General features: G+C 39.8%; 1 protein-coding gene across 3 annotated transcripts in view; it reads right to left on the reverse strand.

The window, feature by feature from the left end:
- macrod2 (mono-ADP ribosylhydrolase 2) overlaps positions 1-20,511 on the reverse strand; it is a 315,136-nt gene that overhangs the window by 83,235 nt on the left and 211,390 nt on the right. For all 3 annotated transcript variants that reach the window (XM_089012537.1, XM_089012536.1, XM_089012535.1), the window contains 2 exons: positions 12,256-12,286; positions 783-856 (listed from right to left, as the gene is read on the reverse strand). In XM_089012537.1, coding sequence (XP_088868663.1) covers positions 783-856; positions 12,256-12,286 — 105 coding nt within the window. The remainder of the gene's footprint in view (positions 1-782; positions 857-12,255; positions 12,287-20,511) is intronic.

Here is a 20,511-nt window from a genome sequence, read left to right on the forward strand (position 1 = left end):
GACTGTTGAATTACTCACAGGTTAATGTTGGATATAATATTTAACGACCCCCTGACAACCATTTCAGGATGAAAAAAAAAGAATGGGATGGAGGGAGGCACACAGTATAAAGTAATCTTTTTTTCTATGGCTTATTGAGAAACAGGCATAGGCCTGGAACAAACATGAAAATACACTGCAAGGATTTGAACCCTCAAACTCAGGATAAGTCAGATGAAGCTGCGTGCCACTTTTTTTACTTTGATGTTGTATTGTTCAGTATTGATGTATACAAAAACAATTATTTGAAGTCGCCATTAGAGTTGTTATTACAAAGGACTAATAATTAACATAATTAAAAAGGTGAATTTAATTTTACAATTTATTCAATTTCACATGCTTTCCACTTGTGATATGACAAATAAATCCCTGGGTGTATTTTTTTTGAAGAAGCATGAAAGCCTTTGTCATGTCCAGACAATTCAAGACTTCAATAATTAATGTAACCAATTTTTTTTAGATTATTTCATTAGATATGTTTATTCTTTAATTTCCTCATAGCTAAGACCAATTGAACAATCACCAGACCATTTATGGTCTGATTAGTCTCAGACTCACTTTTAATTTGATGAGGAATTCAGACCTCAAACTTGACGGTTGATGAAGCGAGGCAGATCAACGAGACGTCATCAAATACAAGGGCGCGTGCAAATTTATATTTTGTCTCACTTCGGTGGTCCTACCATGCTTATTTGTAATGATTTACCCTAGGAGGAGGAGGACGATACACAAATATGTATTACCGTATTAGGATTTTCTTCGATCCAACTTTTGACTGTGTTCAGGGCAATGTCACTTGCGGGCTCATTGGGAAACCCTACAAAAGGAAAGAGACAATATCAATCAATATCTGTATAGAAAACACATCCGGAGCATGTACTACAGCCAGAAGTAGTTTAACTTGAATATTTTGCATTTTGTCATTCTATCCTGTGCATTCATTTTCCCCTCGTAGTTTTCCAGTGCTGGTGATAATTCTGTTTTTCATTGATGCAGCCCGGAGGCCACGTACCACATGGCAGACAAACGCATTTGGCTCTGACTTAATTTTTTGATACGGCACACATTGTTGCCTGTCAGTCAAAGCTGCACCTAACTTTGTGATGTGTCTCGTCTCACAACAAAACCATTATACTACAGAAATTATTCGATCATAAGAGGAATTCTGAAAAACAATCACAGTTTGAGCACAAGATTGATGCACATGATTTTTGATGATAGCAAACTTTTAACTAAGATCCCAAACAACATGGTGGTTCTGATGTGTACAATGGGAAAAAGTGGCTGCATGTAAATGATGGTGTTGTGCACAGATGGTAAGAAAAAAATCACCAGTATCACACATTTTAAATTGCAATGTGTGGCATGCAGCCACAATAACACATCACACACAAACCAACGTCATTAATAATATACTTGAGTTGGACTGGAAATCTCGCAAAACCTCACAAGATTAAACAGGAAACGAACATGCATGGCAGACGAAGAGGAGCCAGTGGTACTAATTTCTGATTGGCGGAATGTCACTGTCAAGAGGCTGCCTTTTTGTTTGCAGACCACAAAACAGTGACGCATCAGGCTAAAACAATCCAAACTGTTGAATATCTCCCACTGGAGATCAGAGCCGTTCAAGCATTCCTCCAAGTGGTCACGTTGAGGCGCAACATACCACACTTATCAGGAATATCTGAGATTATCTTTGTGAGCCAATGCTGTAATCAGATGTTCCTCACAAATTTTAGGAAGGGAGAATTGGAGCTAAAATTGGGCTATTATCCTGCTGTGTGAACCAAGCTAAACATCATGTTTAAAACTTGGGAGAGACCAGGGTCAATTTTAACCATGCACTGAAATTATCTAGATTCAAAGAAAAACTAAACTGATGCAGCATTTTGTCGCACCTTAAAATGGCATTGGAGATAGTGGCCGTATTTAAGATTTCCCTTTGCTTTGAGACACATTTTTAAACAGATCGGATATATCCTTGAATAATTCACATTGCATGTGCTGCATTTTCTGTCTGCACATAAAGCAGAATGTACAACATTAATGCAACCATTTCTGGCAAGCAATTGCAGGTGCGCTCGGTTCACAATTCAACTTCAATGTCTGTCTGTCGGCCAGTCAACTTCCTTTTTACACTTAAAAACTTTGAATAAATCAGGCCCACGCTGCTCTGAATTATGAAAGAAAAAAAGAAAAAACAGAAAAACTATATCCGATGTAAAATAATTTGAAGGCAACTGACCAGTATAGGCACTCTTCCATATAATAAGCACCGAATAAGGGACCAGAGATTGCAGAGGGCACTATCTTGCTATAATGACAGGGGTCGAGACCTCAATTTCAACTCAAATCAACCGGTACAAGGGCCATGCGACATTCATAGCCAGTAGGTTATTGCACGGGTCACTTTTTCGAATCTGTTTATTTCTTCCTGGGTCACAGCCCTTGATAAAACAATGTATGACCTATGAAACTGGTTTACAAGAGTTGGAAGGACATTTTAAGGTGCACGAAAAGGAAAACTCATAAGTGAAAGCAATCAATCCTTACATTGCCTGAATGATGTCATCTCACAATCTAGAGTACTTGAGGTCAAAGTCAAGAAATTACTGTTTTTTTTTTAACTTAGATGAGACAGCAAAAATATAACAGTGCGCACAACTTCATTTTCCCCCCTCTCTGCCTTGCAGGAAAAGTTGAGTTGCAAGCAGGGCAAAGACATGTTACTGAGCTCATCTACAAGTAGAATGTGAGTAGCATACCAGCCAGCAGTGACAGCATGTCAGCTCTGAGGCTGCATTAGGCTGCATGTTTGCAGATAGTTCACTGAGCGTTCAGTCCTTAGCAACTTAGCTGCAGGAACGCTGTGATATGAACCAAATCCAGCATGGCAAGTCAGCTTGTAGGTTATCCGACTGCTCTTGTATATGTGCTTTACTTTGCAGCATCACCACCATTTGGTATTTTCTGCATGGAATTTGCATTTTATACTAACATTTCAACTCACGTTTGTCATGTTGTACTGTATTGGCGAATAGATGTTAAGGAAGAAAAAAAAATAGGAAATAAAAAGTGGAAGCTGTCTCGGAAAAGGGTGTCATAAAAATGTGTTTAGGAAAGCAAATGGAATAATGGGTCCACATTTGTGCTCACTGTATGATGCCTGAAGAAAAATATAAAGTGAACGAGGCTGAATGTATCTCAATGAGAATAGAACATCAGGTCACAAGCAATGGGCAAACATTATTTGATACGTAGAAGGAGTTCAGAATGTGAATTTTGTTCAAAGTGGCTTATTGATTTAATTACTCATAATTTAATAAATGAATTAGCAGGTGCCTCTAGTCAAACAGCTCACACATTTCACATACACCTCCATGGTACAATTTGACACAATTGCAGGAAGAGAAAGAGACTGATAACTTCCTGAGAATTTCAATGGCAAGTATAGTTGGGTTAAATATGATTTGATAATTAAAAAAATCCTTCCAATTTGGAGCAACATATCAAATTGGTGTACTGGTGGGTTCATGGTAAGCACAGCTGACTGGTTGACGGAACATCTGCGTTTCAATCGAAATTGGAACATGTTTGCATGTTCATCCCAGACCTGCATGTGTTGTCTTCCTATTTCCTCCTACAGCCCTAAAACCCATGAAAGATGCTTTTGGGGTTCTTGAAGATTTCTATTATATTCATGGCTATTAATAGGAGTGTGAATACTAGTTTGGAATTTGATTCAGCCTGGACCACAACTATGCTCTTAAGTTGCCTGGTGTCATCAGGAGAAACCCTCGACTGAACATGGCAAACTTAAAGGACCCTATCAGAACTTGTAGGCCGGATGAAAAACTGCTGGGCATATAAACAGTTGTACACTTTGAGTATCAGGGACTCAGCGATGACTCCCTCGCAGTCCGTTGTCACAGATACCCTGACAGCCCATGAAAGAACTTTGCACGACTTGAATACAGAGACAAATAAAGGCTGAAAGAACATAACTCACGATGTTTTCGGGAAAAAAAGGGCTCCCGGTAACATATAGTAGTGTAGGCGCAGCCTTATGATGTTGAACAAATACAGAAGCATAATATAATATCTCCAAGGGAATTATTGTATGATTGTCCCGCTCTTTCTTTGTGGAGTGTGAAGGTTTCAGTGACAACTACTTTGTCAGGAGATAGAGAGATGGCCCCAGGTACAGTGACGGTGGGCCCTCTAGGGTACCTCTATGCTGCTTGGGTCAGTTTTGTCCTCAAACGTCTTACTGGTCATGTACGAATCTCACATCTTGTATTTCCAGAGTTAACTTTCACAGTAACTGTCTGTAGCTCAGGTGGTTTGTATTATGTGAGAATATGTGACAAAGTGCTGCTACACCACCTGATAAAGTGAGAGGAAGGAAGTCGTTGGGCCAAACACAAGTGTGTGCCATAAAATCTTCCCATGCATCCTTGACTCGTATATAGCTAGTGGCATTCACACCCTGTGACATGCACACTGCCTTTGTGAATCTTTCAGTAGGCTTTTAAACAAACAATTTTACCACTGAACATGCATCTCACTTTTATATCCTTGAAATGGCCACAAAACAAAAACCTGATCAGTAATGCCTTACTTCGAGAATGGTCTGTTTCATATCGCTCGTCCTCCATCCCACGGGTTCCTGGACTTGGTGAAGGTCTTAACCAGCCATATATTCTGAAGAACTGTCTGCCATGAAGTATTCATTATGTTGTATATTATGTATGTATAGGTTTGAAAAATCACCAAAGGACATACGTGTTTAAATAAAGAGAGAAAAAAAACCTTTTACACGCTGCTTTGTCAAGTATTTTTTTTAACATTAAAGAATTTATATCACTGAAAAGTGCGAGGGAGGCACACGGTCCCGTACATTGCAAGTTTTGGTTGCAGATTTTACAGGACCACAATGTTAAAACAAAACCTGCTCAAACAAATGCACAGGGAAATCGAACCAGTGAAAACCAGCGTGGAAGGAAGTTCCATAGCGGAAGTTGTCGTGATGTCAAGTGGAAAAAGAAGGAAGACAAAAGCTTTGTCGCACTGTCAGTGCCCTGAGGACGGGTGAGTGATCTCGGGTGGAGGAGAGAAAAGTGCCACACAACTCCAAACACCAAGTGTGGATGTCAAATAGCCCGAAGCTTCTTTTAGCATTAACATTGGCACATACAGTAAGCTGTGACCATGACCGACTTTACAATCCACTGAAGGTGAAAGAGACAAAGAGAGGTGGAAGCATGCTATATTATATAGGGAGGACAGAAAAAGAAAGTTGGAAGAATGTGATTAGATTTTATGGCTCAAGCCATTGTGACCTTTCTTGGAAACGATGTACTGAGGTGATGGCCCGTTTGCCAAAATTAACACCCCCTTAAAAAAAAAAAAAACGGATTGGACAAGATGTATAGTACAAATGAAAAAAAGAACGACACTACATTATTGAAGTTTCTTCCAAAGTTGATTTTTCCTGAAAATGGTGACTCTAGGCAGGGCTTGACTAAAAATCACAAGTGAAAATTGAATTGTACATACATGCCCCGACAAATACAACAGGAATTGCAGTGTCCTTCGTGCAGTCAGCAGTTCTTCACAATGCCACTTAATTACTTTTTACATATTCTTTTTATGGAACATTGCAAAACATGTCACCTTCATTCCAACCACAAAGACTTTATCGAGCAATTATGTGTTCAATTTTCACAAGCTAACACTGTCAGGTAATGCTCACCTGTGCATCCAATAAAATACATTGCAGATTTGCTTAACTTTTTGATTAGCTATTTAGTGTTTCACTTAATGTATGAAATACGACATAAAACAGTAGATCTTTGTCTACCATTGCTGGTCATGTCACTGAAAAAAAAACCTCAAAGTGAGGGTAGTCACTGTGTAAATTAGCTTGACAGATACATAACAACCATCTGTTTTCTAATTTGCTGGCCCTAATTATAATTGAGCTGTCCCAACTGTCTTTGGGCGAGAGGTAGGGTATACTCTGGTGTGCTCCTAACAGTGACACATAAATTCAGAAAAGACTTGATATGTAGGGGCAAACAGAGTAGCGACTCAACTTTCACAAAAGTAATTAAAGAGTAAAACATCCTTAACATTTAATTTTGAATGTGAATAATTAATATTTGATGTGAGGCGAGGAAAGTGTTTGTGGCATTTGAGCAGAATCTTGTGTCTCCGACCACCTCGGTACAGGAAAGTCACTCCAGATGCACATTAAACCCATTTCACCTGAGCATTATGTTCTTGTTGCATTGGGTACAGTACACCTTTTTTATGGAAAATAAGAAAGCAATGTTTAAATACCAGCCACTGTCTATAATATAGACTGTTAGCTGTTGTTAGACTGTCTAACAATTGTCAGTTTGAGGTTTATATTTTTCCGATCAAATGTAAAACGAGGGAGGTAAATAATTACAGATATCTGTGGTACCAGCATCTAGGCTCTTGTTATTTTCTTTGGTGAAGATATTTGCAATATATCACACCACTTATTGTATGGAGAGTTTTTGACTAAAGTGGCAGTCAAATTTTGGGGTTATTTATTTCCATAAACCCCTGAAAGTTGGGTCAATCACCTTTTTTCTTGGCGGGGGGGTGTTTTGTATAAGGGTCATAAAAAATAGGTTTTGAAAGAACATTGTCATCCACCCAGCATACATTTTAGTTGAAATGCCGACATTACATGTATTTGAATTTACTAATGTCTAAATAAATTACCTGATCAGTACCATTTGCTGGAAACTGGCTTTCAATAAGTGTGCTTTTTCCCACCTAGGGAAAGCTCCCTATCAAGAGATTTTTACCAGAGGGAGTGGACCTGCCTGACCATCGCTGGTGACAAAAGACAAGATAACACTCTTGAAAGATAAGGGGTCCTATATATCTCCAAGCTTCCTTAATCCGAAAGAAATGAAGATTGCTGCGTTGCAAGAAAGCATCTTTAGCGCTGAACACCTTTGATCTGGACAGATGTGGAGAACGGATGCATGGGCAATCCAGTCCAGTTTGTGTAGATTACACCTGCATATCTCAGAGGCACCCAGTCAGGGGTACATGTCTTTCAACAGCGCTCAGACTTATCACTGAGCTACATGAGATGGAGGGTGAATGGTAAATAGAGATACTTAGTATGTTGCAAATCTGATGAGCAGCGGTAGAATGGCTGCATCTCACCTTCGATTGTGTTTGATATGTAAGGGCGCCGTGACATCTTTCAGGTGAAGGGCAGACACATTATGAATGTCGGTGCATTTGCGTACTATCAGCAGGGCACTGACTCTTGCACTTGATCAGATCAGATGCCCCCTAAACAGATCAGTAACAGGCTACTGAAAATTATCATTCTACATCAGCAAAAATATATGATCTATCCAAGACTATATGATATATAACCCATCTTTAAAAGACCATTTTTACGTATGGTGTTGAAGCCTCTGCGTGCCTATTTCGGTGAAAGACAATATTTTGAGATTAAAAAAAAGGAAACATAAAAAATGAAAACATGACGGCAAGAACTGTGAATAAAAATAAAAACAAAATGGCTTCTCCAAGTGTACGCAGCTGACTTTTTCCACTTATCTTGCGAGACATTAAGAAGCGCCTCCACCCCGGAAGGAATAATCCATTTAAACTCAGGTCACATGCCTGTGATGGATGGATAAACAGAAGTAGCACTTAATAACCTCTATCATGCTAGGTGACCCCGTGGCCCACAGTGGGTACCAGTCTGTTTATGGGTGGTACTGCCAATGCCGTGTCTGTGCTGAAATTCTGTTGTGGTTAATGGGCCTGATTGAGGGATTACACTGTCAGCGCGGTGTGAGGCCTCATTTTTCTTCCCATGTGTGGAAGGTACCCCCTGTGCCTCACTGCTACACCCGACCTTTGTGCTCTGCCATAATCTGTCAATGGTGACTGAGTCTTTTGGAATATAGAGGGGCAAGGCAGTGTCAATTAGGATGAGCTTTCCTGACAAAAGAGCTTGGACAACATTTTCCTCATTTTTTTCCCTTTTCCGTCACATTGTTAACCATAGTCTGTGTGCTTGTTGACCATTAGGATGTAAGGTGAACAAACATATGAGAACATTCATTTTCCAATCCGCTTTATCCTCACTAGGGGGGTGCTGGAGCCTATCCCATCTTACTTCGGGCAGTAGGTGGGGGACACCCTGAACCGGTTGCCAGCCAATCGCAGGGCACACACAGACGAACAGGCATCTACCCTCATACTCACACCAAGGGACAATTTGGAGTGTACAATCAGCCTCCCATGCAACCGACAGAGTCCCAGGGAGGACATGCAAACTCCACACAGGGCGGCCGGGGGTGGAATTAAACCCGGTACCGGAACCCGGTTCAACATCAAGGAAGGTGTGGAAACAGTTTCCAGAGAGAGCGAGAGAGATAGAGAAGGCCAAACATCCATGTTCTTTGGATAAATGTGTTCATACATACAGTATCTTTGCTGCAAATACAAAATAAAATAAAGCGGTGTGCGGTTCCATGACTTAGAATCCTATCAGAAAAATGATATGCTTAAAATGTGTGGAATTTTAAAATTAAACAGGTTGCACTAAAAAGGAGAATGACACTCACGAGGATGCAGATGGCCAAAGCAAACCCCTTGCGCCCCATAGCTGATCGTAAAATAATTTTGAGCTGTGCTGAAAACACAAAGGAACAATCACAACCAATACAAAGACAATTTCCTGCCTCGTGGCTCTGAACCGTGAAAGGCATTGAGGAGGGTAATTTTCATTCATGCCTCATTTGCCAACCTGTGCCACATATTCCAAAGAACAGGCTTGTCGCTCTTGGAAGCACGCTTTTATTCATTATTGTGGGACAACTTTTTTACTGAGAGATAAGCACTTTGAAAATGTCATAGGTGGATTGTACCATACTTTAAATTTCTTTGAATCTCATAATCAACACGGTATTTTGGGTCAATCTCTGCATAACATGGTACTTCGTAGTTGAAGGTGTACAAAAACTTTCAAAAACTTTTGTGTTTGTGAGTTCTAGGAGCAGATGGTAAATGAACAATAGAATAGTACACTTGAGATAGCATACTGTAGTTAAATAAATAAATACATACATATGTAAAATCCATCCTCTATTTGCCCTCTGCTATGTTTGAACCTTCATCCGTAATCAGCTATCAGCTGCATTGTTCTGTGAAGATACAGTTATGGGAAGTGCTCTGCTGTTTATTTATTGAACAGACTTGAATACTTCCCCTCAGCAGCATGCTTGGCTCGCCGTTGCCTTGTACTTTTGAAGTGAGGGCGTCTGGCAGTGCTATGACGGGCCCCCACTGGCAGTGCAGCACTTGACTACACAATGAACACAGCAAACTGCAATAAGCTATGCCCTAACCAGCAGCATATCGGAACAACAATGATCAAACCCTGTCATGCTTTCATGAATAGACGAGTTGCACTAAAACAGTTGTTTAGAAGCAGAAAGCCTGTCATCATGCTTTTTAAAAAAATTATTAGCATATGACTTTTGAAGACGACAGAGTACCTGTGGTCATATCTGCTATACAGGTGAAAGGTCCCAGCTTCTGAACTTAACCCGGGCCTTCCCATGTAGTCCAAGATGCTGATGGTGTCATTTAATTCATTCACCGCCATTCCTGAATTTATTCAGGTTTAGTTTTTTCTTACTTGAGGGTTCGAATCAAGCTCCGGTCAGACCTATGGCAATGTTTTTCCTTCTCACGGGGGAAATGATTTGCCTTTTGTACAGCTGTACCCACTTCCATTACAGATAACCCTAAGAGCCAAATGAGATTGGCATAAACCTTTTTTCGAATGAAAGAAGAGGAAGATAGTCTATGGTTTCTTACGCTGCAATTAATGTTTATGTACTGTAGTCCTAAAACTCAATATTCTGTGGGTCCTACAATATGAGTGAAAATGACAAAAACCCTGGAGCTGGAGTGGATATATTTTTGCACATAGTCTGGCAGTGAATGCGTTAAGTGGGCCCCAACATGAATGAATTTTCGGCAGCTTAAGACTACCTGAATACTCATATTTTGGGAAATTAAGATGGACAGAGTGCATTCAAGCAAAAACCAAGTTGTTAACATTGGGATGTAGTTACGTAAATTTTCTTTAAGCACTCTAGCTATGAGGAAGGTATCTTAACATGGATCAGTACTCACATGCCCCCCAGAGATTGATGTTAGCTGCAGAAAAAATCTGAAGATAAATTTGACAGTCTCTCCAAATTATCTATGACACGAGTCGCAAGAGCAGAGCAACTATGGGATACCTTAGTTGCTCTATCCTGACTTTTTCACTTTCCCAAAATCAGATCAATTGCACAAGAGCATGATGGATTCAAACTTAAACTACGAATCCAAAGTGATGAAAGAGAAAAAAATGATGCCACATATTTTTTTGGGTGCATATGCAACTGTATCTTGGAGGAATAAATATGACAGCAAACATTAAAAAATCATGAGTCAAATGTTCTTCATATTGCCTGATTCAATCTTCTGCGAGATGTGTGTCCTCCTCCACCTTGCATTTCAGAATGCCTCACTAATGCCCAATAAGCTTCGGTCTCATGACATTCTTAGCCAGTCCACATCTTTAACCTTTGCTTATATGGCAAGAAAATGTTTCTGTTGGGTGTGCATTTGGGGTTCTTATATTGTTGAAATTCATACTCAGTATGTCACATTACGCATAGTACTTAATCTGCTCGAGACTATGACGCTTTTACAACCAAACTTTGTTCTATGCAAGACACCCTGTACTTGTCACACATGCATAACACCATTTGAACCAAATAAGCGGTCTAATCAGACCACAGGACAAGGTTTGACTAATCCCTGTCCCATATCTGGATTCGGCAAACTGTTTGAGGCCTTTTCTTCGTTCTTCATCTTGCTTGTCGGATGACAGGCATGCAGATTAGTTTGATGCAGTATTTAGAATATGGTCTGAGCACTGTCAGGCTGACCGCACATTCCTTCAACCTCTGCAGAAATTCTGGCAGCACTAAAATGTCTATTTATCAGCTCAACCGTCTAATTTCCCAAGACAACGTTTGAATGTGATGCGCAACACATACACTGAACATCTTTGGTCAACCATGGCGAAGCCTGTTCTTCGTGGAAAAATTCCCGTGTGGGCTTGGCCCCTGTTCTGCAGCTCACTTTAAAGGTGTTGGCAATCCTATGGTCTTGCACGGCCATCATTATATACAGCAACAATTACCGGATTTTTTTTTCAATCCTAAGAGAATTCTTTGTCATGAGGTGCCAAATTAAACTTTCATTGTTCAATAATAGAGTGGGAGAACGATATCAAAAATGTTTACACATTTATCCCCCCTTTCCCACCGGAGACCATATAACACTCACGAGTAGCATACAATTGCATAAAACTCGGAAAGAAAACAGCAAATTCAACACAATATTTTTTGCTAGCAATTTAGATCTTGCTATGTGTTGATTGAGTTTCAGGTGACACAATGTTTACATCATCATATATTGAAGGGACTTCAATGAGCCATTACATGCACAGTATTTTAGTTTTGATCCTACTTACTAATTAAGGCATTACTCATGCTGCTGTGTTTGTATGAAAGGAGAGCTTGAGGGAACAATGTCATTTTTTTATCATAAAGAGTGATCAAGTCACCTGACCCCTTGGAATATCAGTATCAGAATACCTTTAATCGTACATATATATATATACAGTAAAGTCTCGTTATATCCATATTCAACGGAGTCCGAAAAAATATCGATATAACCGGGACTATCGATATATCCGACCCTGTTTGCATGTACTTTTCTCCGTGCGTGCATAGAAATAGTATCGATATAACCAGGACTATCGATATATCCGATATCGATATAACGAGACTTTACTGTATATATATTTGTCCCAAGGTGTGAGTGTGAGAGTGACTGTTGTATGTCTTTGTGTGCCCTGCGATTGGCTGGCAACCAATTCGGGGTGTCCCCCGCTTCATGCCCGAAGACAGCTGAGATAGGCTCCAGCAACCCCCGCGACCCTAATGAGGAATAAGCGGTACGGTATTATTTTTATTTATATATATATATATAAATAATTTAAAATACAATCTTAGCACTTCCCATAACCGCATATTCTAGCATCAAATACAACAATAAACATGATCTTACCATAGATTCCTGTGGAGATACACGGGAAGGCCTGTGGGATGAGTCAAAGAAACATTGGTCAAAATACATTCAGGGTAAACAAGCATGATACAATTCAGTAAAGCGATTATAATTCCTACATGGGCAATGAAACGGGAATGGCTGAGTATATTCTTTACTGCCTTCCATAAAAAGTGCCCACTGTGTAATAGTTTTTGCTTGGTCGCACTTTGCAACAGACAAATTATTCAAAGTTGGCGTTACAGCTTAAAATAGTTCCATTATTCTTTTCTTGTGTCGTCAAACATATTATGAAGGATAGGCCACGCACTCAGCATTCCTAATTCACATTTATCTGTTAAACTAGATTAATAAACAGTAGTGTTTTGATTTTGTTTTTTTTCTGATACAAAGGTTATATTTGTCCTCAAAAGCAGCTGCAGTTGTGTTTTGGTTCCTGTATTTTTCCTAAAGAGCAAGCAACACATTAATGTATGACATACAGATAAATGTCAACACAGTCTTAACTAATGGGCTAATATTACACCCACTAATATACAAACAAACTAAATAGATCACTGTAATATTGAGCGAAAACGACTGCAGATCTTTTACAATTACAAAACGGATAAAGTGATATGGGACACATATAAACACGTTGTTTTGGAAAAAAACAGAGCATCATTTGTTTGGTGATTGAGGCAATAACGTCATGCAGATCAATTTATAATCTTAGACTGTATTTTGTTTGCAGAATAACATGATTTTGATTGAACAGCGGAATGCAATTAAGATGACAAATGCTGCGCTGTTATCACCACAAATCACTTTCTCTTCGTAGACCACCTTTTACATCTCACACAAAAACTATTCAACATTATCACATATTTGCAGCCGGATTTCATTGTTAAAAGTAAAACCGTAAAAAAATGTTTATAAAATACTTTTGAAGAAAATAAATAAAACCGATGAGGAGAGTGATTCTCTATCCCCCCCCCCCCCCCCCCCGTACTGTGAACGTCAAGGTAAATTGTTCTTTTTTCTTTTTAAAGCCAAGAGGAATGTGCCGCTGTCTGTGTCCATATTAACCAGTTCTACCGTTCCACTTGTCACAGTTCATTTTTCTCCTGCAAGGAGATTTAAATCTTTTCAAGTCGCGTTGACCTTTCCAGGTGACCGTCTGACTCTGACACAAACAACAGATGATGAAGCATGGCCATTTTTTTAAAGACAGTGCAGAGCTCAGCCCATGGGACCGACCTAAAACATTTTGCAATGATCCATTGTCTAAAAAAAAAAAACAATAGTACAAATGCAAAATACCCCCACCCACGCCCAGAACTAGTTGCATTTTCAATGTTTAGGTTTGAGATGATAAAGTTGCAGTGACTTTAAGTAGTGAAATGTTGGTACTTTGAGTTAATCCAACTAAACTACACCCCGGACAGCACAATTACACTGAATGAGTGAATACAAAATTTAGTAGATTTGCCTCAAGCCAAAACAAATGTCTGGCCAGCCGCGTCTGTGTGAACTGTTTCCTAATAACTTGTTCCAAAATGTTTCCTAATATGAAACGCTAAGTTAACGGCATTATATATGGACTGTATAAAATGTAAAGTGTAGTTAAAATGTCTTATTTGTTTCTGAATTGTGCGATGCAAGGAATGTTCACAATGATGAATTCCACCACACTGGATAATTCCCTGTAAATGCAAGGGGCCATGCTGTTCAATGGAGTAAACTAAGTACAGTACTATGAAAGCATAACCTGCTTTTTATCTTTGCTTTCAAACACCAATGTGATGCGTCGTGGCTATTATAAATACCTGTGCATATGCTTACACTGTGTGAAGATCCAGTTAATTACAACAGGCAGCAATATATGGACAGTCATGGCCTATGATCTGGTTATTATTTCTATCTACGGCTGATTCATTAGAAATGAGTCAGCATGTCAGCACCATGTTGGCATGAGGCTGAGCCTGACATGTTGCCTTGTTGATGATTCTCTTAGCGTAGTGAGTGTTCAGAAATTGGTCACTTGGGAAATTACTCTATTTCCGAGGTTCCTCCCGAATCTATCACATCATTTTAAAGTGGAACACCTATCCTCTCAGCACTTGTGCACGGTTGTTTAACTCATAGTGCATGATAAATGACAAAAGGCAGGTACTGTCATGATTGTAAGCACGGCTGGACTTGCGTTCTTAATATTTGACTATTTTTACCATTTTGACGCTTCAAGACCGCTCTTGAATTGAGTTCAAATGGATACATTTGTTGGTTTTGAGTATCATGGATTGCAACGGACTCTGCGCGATGAAAAGATACTTCCTTCAGGAATTTGGTAAAAATTGCACATCTTTTATATGCAAAATTATTCACCTGTACTGTATTTAATTTGTTAATATCGTCCATGTTGTCTGATTTAAAAATTACTTAATAACTTTGTCATATGACCAGAATTACAGGTAGACTGATTTCGTACAACAAAGGAATTGTAGTGCCAGGAGTGCTAAGGCACCCTGCAACTTGCAGTCATTTGTTTAGCAGCAGGACACAACACAGAAAACCTCAGGCAGACTGCAACAGTGCTGCTGTAGTTGCCACCTTCACATGAATGAATGTGACGGAGATGCAGCGAAATAGGTGAGAGCAGGCAGGAAAAGTGGACGAAACCTTTCATGGGCATAGTAACTTCGACTAGGGGAACACCACGTCTCGGATGGCTGAGCAAATAGAACTGGACTCACTGTGCAGCACCTGTAGATGAAAGCCCCTGAGCTTTTTTGCACATAGAAGGTATGATTATAAATCATATCAGCAAGAATGTTCTCATGTGACCACAAATTGAATAACAACTGGACCACATTTAATATATTGGAGGCGTATAACAATTGTATGTGTACCCCCACCCTTCTTTATCTATTTATTCATATATATTTGAATACAAACCTAATGTACCTGTCGAGAACAATGTCATTTTACTATTTCATTTTATGTCATTGTACTATTCTATGAAAGGCAAGTGATGGATATGCTGGTTAGTTGTATACTACTGAAGTTATTGACAGACTTTCACATGAACAAGACTACAATTCTGTCGTTGTTTTTTCTTTTTTTAAGTCAACCATACCGAGCAGAAATGAAAACCCACGATCCCAAAAGTTAAAACTGAATTATGTGAATGTGTGCTTTTCAGAATATGAAATTTATTAGAAATTAATTCATCACCGCTGTAAATTAGCCACATCTTTTATTGGTCATTATTACAATGAGGTCAATGGGAGCTTCTTTAAAAGCTTTGAACTTTCGGTTGATAAGATTCTCACATTTTCCAGATTACACTGGTTTTGTGAAATTTTGATATGAATCCTGATATGGACGACCGAGGCAAAGAACATGAGGGGAGGGGGCATTCATTGAATTAATCCTAACCAAATGCTTGATTTAAACCTCAACTTTCAGCACTGAGAATTAGAACTCAAGATGCCTCGTGGCCAATGTGACTCTTCCAATGAGTGCTTCATGTAAATGTAGAATATGCATCCATGGCATGTAACAGTTCATGTAATTTGCATTTTGGAAGTCAAAGTTACAGGTGGGCATAAAAAAAGGATCAAAGTCGGGGCTGAGAGGATTTACGCTGCATCTATCAAAGTGGTATTTCATAGAGAATCTCAAAACGAAAATGCCTCTCTCTGAAATATTAAAGTTAAAATCTAGAAGGGGAACACAGCAGAGCCACTCTGGAGGGAAAAAAAGCATATTGGATTTTCTGTATAGTGACACACATTTTTTGCACTTAATGTATGAAAAAATGACAGCCCCCGTAATTTGTGATGTGATTTGCCGGGAAGAACAAATAAATAAAAGTCGTGCAAGTGTACAAAGAACCAAAGACATATTTTTGTTTTCATACATATTGCAAAATTAAAACTTCTGAGCCCCTACATATCTGTGTGTGTCCGTGTGTGTATATGTGAGTGTATTAGGGTAAATGTGGCATATTATGTATTTTTCTTTATCTCTTAAGATGCACCATACAAATCTGTATTTATCCCTGGGTAATGAGTAAAAATAATATCCATGTATGGAGGGAGGGTTATAATTGCAGCATAGCCGTCAAAACTTCAAAAGATACAATCTCAATGCATCTGCTGAACAAGCGAAAACCACCACCGTGGACTCATTTAGTAATGGCTGTGCTTGTGCCCGTGGAAAAGCATTCAGAACTACTCCAGACATTTTAAGGTAAGTGGGTATTGTGGAGTGGACAATAAGCTCAAGCGTTTAACCTGAAATTGATCTGACAACCATACTTTGTGGATGGGTTTTAGCGTTGAACATGAACAAATAATGTGATTCATAGAGCAGAAATAAACAGGAGCAAAATCATCATGATTAAAAACCTATGATCAATATGAAACACTTCATATCACGCTTCAAAATATCCGAGATCAGATTAGCAGCATATGGAGATGGATGGTTTGAATTATCCTTAATCCTCCAATGCAGGCCCGTGATTTGTTCTACAGTCGCCGATGATTCCTCGGTGGTTGATCAAAATGAATAGTATAGTCAGTAGGAAGAATTTTCATGAGACATTGCTTTCATTTTCATCCATAAATCAACTTCAACAACCCGTTTAATCACATAATAAAAAGAGCGGTGGTCGAGCAAAGTGAAAACGTGCCTGTGACACACTTGTGTTGTAAGGCTACTAATTAAACTTTTTTTTTTGCTTTCTTGGCCTTCTTCATCATTTCAAAATTGCTATATCAAAAGGGACTTCAGAGTCCTGAGCTCATTTCTAAATTTGTAAAGACAGAACTGTACACATGTGTAACTAGGGTGAAACATGCATAACGAAGTTTGCATTTTAATCATAAGTGCGATCTTCTTTTCCTTTTGGCTTTTCCCTTCAGGGGTCACCACAGTGAATCAGTGTCCTCAATCTAACCCAGTTTTGTGCATCCTCTTCTCTCACACCAGCTACCCTCATGTCCTCTTTGACAACATACATAAACTTCCTCTTAGGTCATGTCCTCTTTGACCACATCCATAAACCTCCTCTCGGTCTCCTGCCTGGAAGTTCAAGGCTCAGCATCCTTCTCCTGATATAGCCACTGTCTCTCCTCTGGACATGTCCAAACCATTTCAGTCTGGCCTCTCTGACTTTCTCTCCAAAGCCTCTAATAAGAGTTGGCCCTCTGATATACCCATTCCTGATCCTATCCAACGTGGTCATTCCCAAAGAAAACCTCAACATCTTCAGCTCTGCTACCTCCAGCTCTGCGTCCTCTCTTTTCTTCAGTGGCACAGTCTCCAGTCCAGTCTTCAAGACGGCGCCGCCAGAGTGGCTGCTTTTCCAGCAGCTCATGTATTTTGTTTTTCTACTTTCATTCCTTTCACAAATTTGCTGCTGTGAAATGTAAATTTCTCCACTGCGAGACCAATAAAGGCAAATCCTATCCAAACATCATGGCTGGTCTCCCCACCGTTTTATACACTTTTCCTTTCATCCGAGATGAAACCCTTCTATCACATATCACATCTGACATTTTTCTCCAGCTGTTCCAGCCTGCCTGGACACGCTTCTTCTCACCTCTCTCTTAATCCTAAATGCGATGAGGCTAACAAATGCTTAGGCTCACAAAGTATCCGAAAGGGAACATATCTTAGCATTGTACTGTCAATTTACCACAATTTTTATTTACGCTGATCTTTTCCATTCCATTTTCTGTACCGCTTATTCCTCGTGAGGGTCGCTGGGGGTGCTGGAGCCTATCCCAGCCCATTGAACAGACACCTCTGCGACAAATGTCCACTGTCCATGGCAGACATATGAGTTGTCTTCATGTGTCTAAACCCTGTGTACAGTGAAATATTCAAGAACTGGCCACGTGGGAGTCTTTACAATCACGACACAAAGATTTGGACTCAAACCTTATGATTTGTTCTGAGATAATAACAAACAGTTATGGAGTGAATCGATCATCGTACGTTGACCAGTGCACTTTAGCTCTCTTTTCCGCTCCAGACATGAGGTGCATGTTCCCGACTTTGGCACTCACAATGAGAGTGCGGCATGTGCTCGTTGTTCCGACGGAGAAGAAGGTCTGGCACGATTCCCACTTGTGTCCAACGTTCCTTAACACTTGCAAACTGCTCCCAGCTGTGTGTACTCTCTTTTTTTGGGGGGGCTGTCTCTCTAAAGATTGATGCTATCGGAACTTGTTCGTGGCGGCAGTAAGCGATAATCGGAGTAACTCAGCATCTTGTACAGACGATAATGAAGGATTGACAGTGAGATCAACAGATACCGAGCATTAAAAGTATTAAAGGGGGAACGAGCGTGTAAGACAAAGTACCTAAAGTTTGGGCTCATTTAACACTTATGCGTTATGAAACTAACAGACATATATAGATATCTAATCAGAATTGGGTGGTGATATTCTGCAGTGTAAAGCCAGCACGTGAACAGTTTTACTAGGAGCTTGAAAATTAATGACCAACAGACTATTGGAGACTATTGTGACTATGCATGCGACCTACTGTGCAGTGACAACAGCACAACGGTGATGAAAGACAATTCATGAACACATTCATGAGTAGAAAAAGGGACAGCAATGTTTCCCAGGAATCCACTAATATCCCCAATGTTTATTCAGTAGCAGACACATAGATTCCAATGACATAGAACCGCAATGCCCTGTACAACAGCCACTATTGTTATATAAGGCATAGGGCAACATTCGATACATGTCCTTTTGTTGGACTGGTGACTCCTTGGACGTATGGTAAGCATGCGAGTTTGGACTTATATCCCCCAATTTCGGAAGATTTTCCAACTTCCAAAAAATTGACGGTGATTTTTTTAAAGAGAAAAAATATCAAAAATAATAAAATGACATTGAAAAATATTGAGTAGATTGCACACTGAGTTTATTTCCAAATTTATTCAGTGGTCTTTCACTTCAGGACTAGATTACTCAGTGGCTTCAAGCAGCGATGTTTTGGTCAACTGGGAATTTAATAGACTTAATGAACTCTCTTTGTTAATGGCGGCTTAACGTGGACTGTGATTTCCTTCCCCCTGCTTGGTTCCTCAAAGACGAAGGGAGTTCATCCCATTTGCACAGTACCATTAATGCAAGGTCTCTGTGGACTGCTATGATGCAACAATGGGGAAAAGAGCCACAAAAAAACTCTATCTTATTAGAAACGGCTAAGAGGTTTCTTTATGCTTTTTGAGGGCAAGATTTGGGTGTTAGTTTGTTTCATTTCCTTATCAGTCTTTGAAAAAGGGCTATCTATTCATCTTCTATTTGACAACCATAATAATCTGTCGATTAAAAAAATAATCTTATCCGTTGTTGACCTAAATATGATTTTACAGCCATTCACCAAACAGTATTTGAACAACTGTTTTACATGTCTTACTCATTTGCATCCATACCACACTGGCACAAAGACGATGAACATCAGAGTAAAGCAGAGCTGCTACTCCATGTTTTCCGTGGGCAGACTTGGCCGCGGTGATGTGCGCGCTTTAAACTCTCCACAATAGAGTACAGATGAATGCATCTGAGCTAGGCCAGAGGTAAGAGAAACCAACACTAATTACTGGTAAGCGGCACAGAGGTCAGCAACAATGTATTTGCTCAATGTACTGGTCTGTTGCACATGTTGTGATGCAAAAAAGGAGGTTTTTAGCACAGTAGACATAAATACACAAAGAGTATATTTCTTATGACTTCATTACAAGCGTGCCTCAAGGAATGTCAACAAAGCATGAGAGCCAAAGGTCAATTTAGGGTGTTTTTTTTTTCCACCGGAGTTTGTTGGCCTTGAAAATTACTTTGGTCCAAAGATGTGGTTGTTCTGAGGAGGTCAATTCTCTCTCTATGCAGACCTGGGAGGCATTCTCCTTCTGAGATCTGAGCTCGGATAATGGCACACTCAGGAGTGTGGGGATTAGGGACAGGAGGGACATGAGGAGTGACAGGCTCCTTTGTGCTCGTTTCATCCTCATTCCGGTCGTAACGGAAGGCAGCCTGGAGACTGCTTTTTCAATTATTATTTTTTCTTTTTTAGGGGGTGGGGGGTGTTTAGTCCTCAAACGCTGGGTGAGCTCATAGGTGAGGCAGGCTCATTGATAATTGTGTAATGGCTCACTTTGAGAGAGCAGGCATTTTGCCGAGATGGGTGTGCCGTTCCAAAACTAAGCAATTAGTCATGCTGTCGGCTTGATTCCATATGCATTTTATT

This window comes from Hippocampus bargibanti, linkage group LG13, assembly GCF_051943395.1.
Source record: "Hippocampus bargibanti isolate YZ-2025 linkage group LG13, ASM5194339v1, whole genome shotgun sequence".
In the NCBI taxonomy this organism is placed as follows: Eukaryota; Metazoa; Chordata; class Actinopteri; order Syngnathiformes; family Syngnathidae; genus Hippocampus; species Hippocampus bargibanti.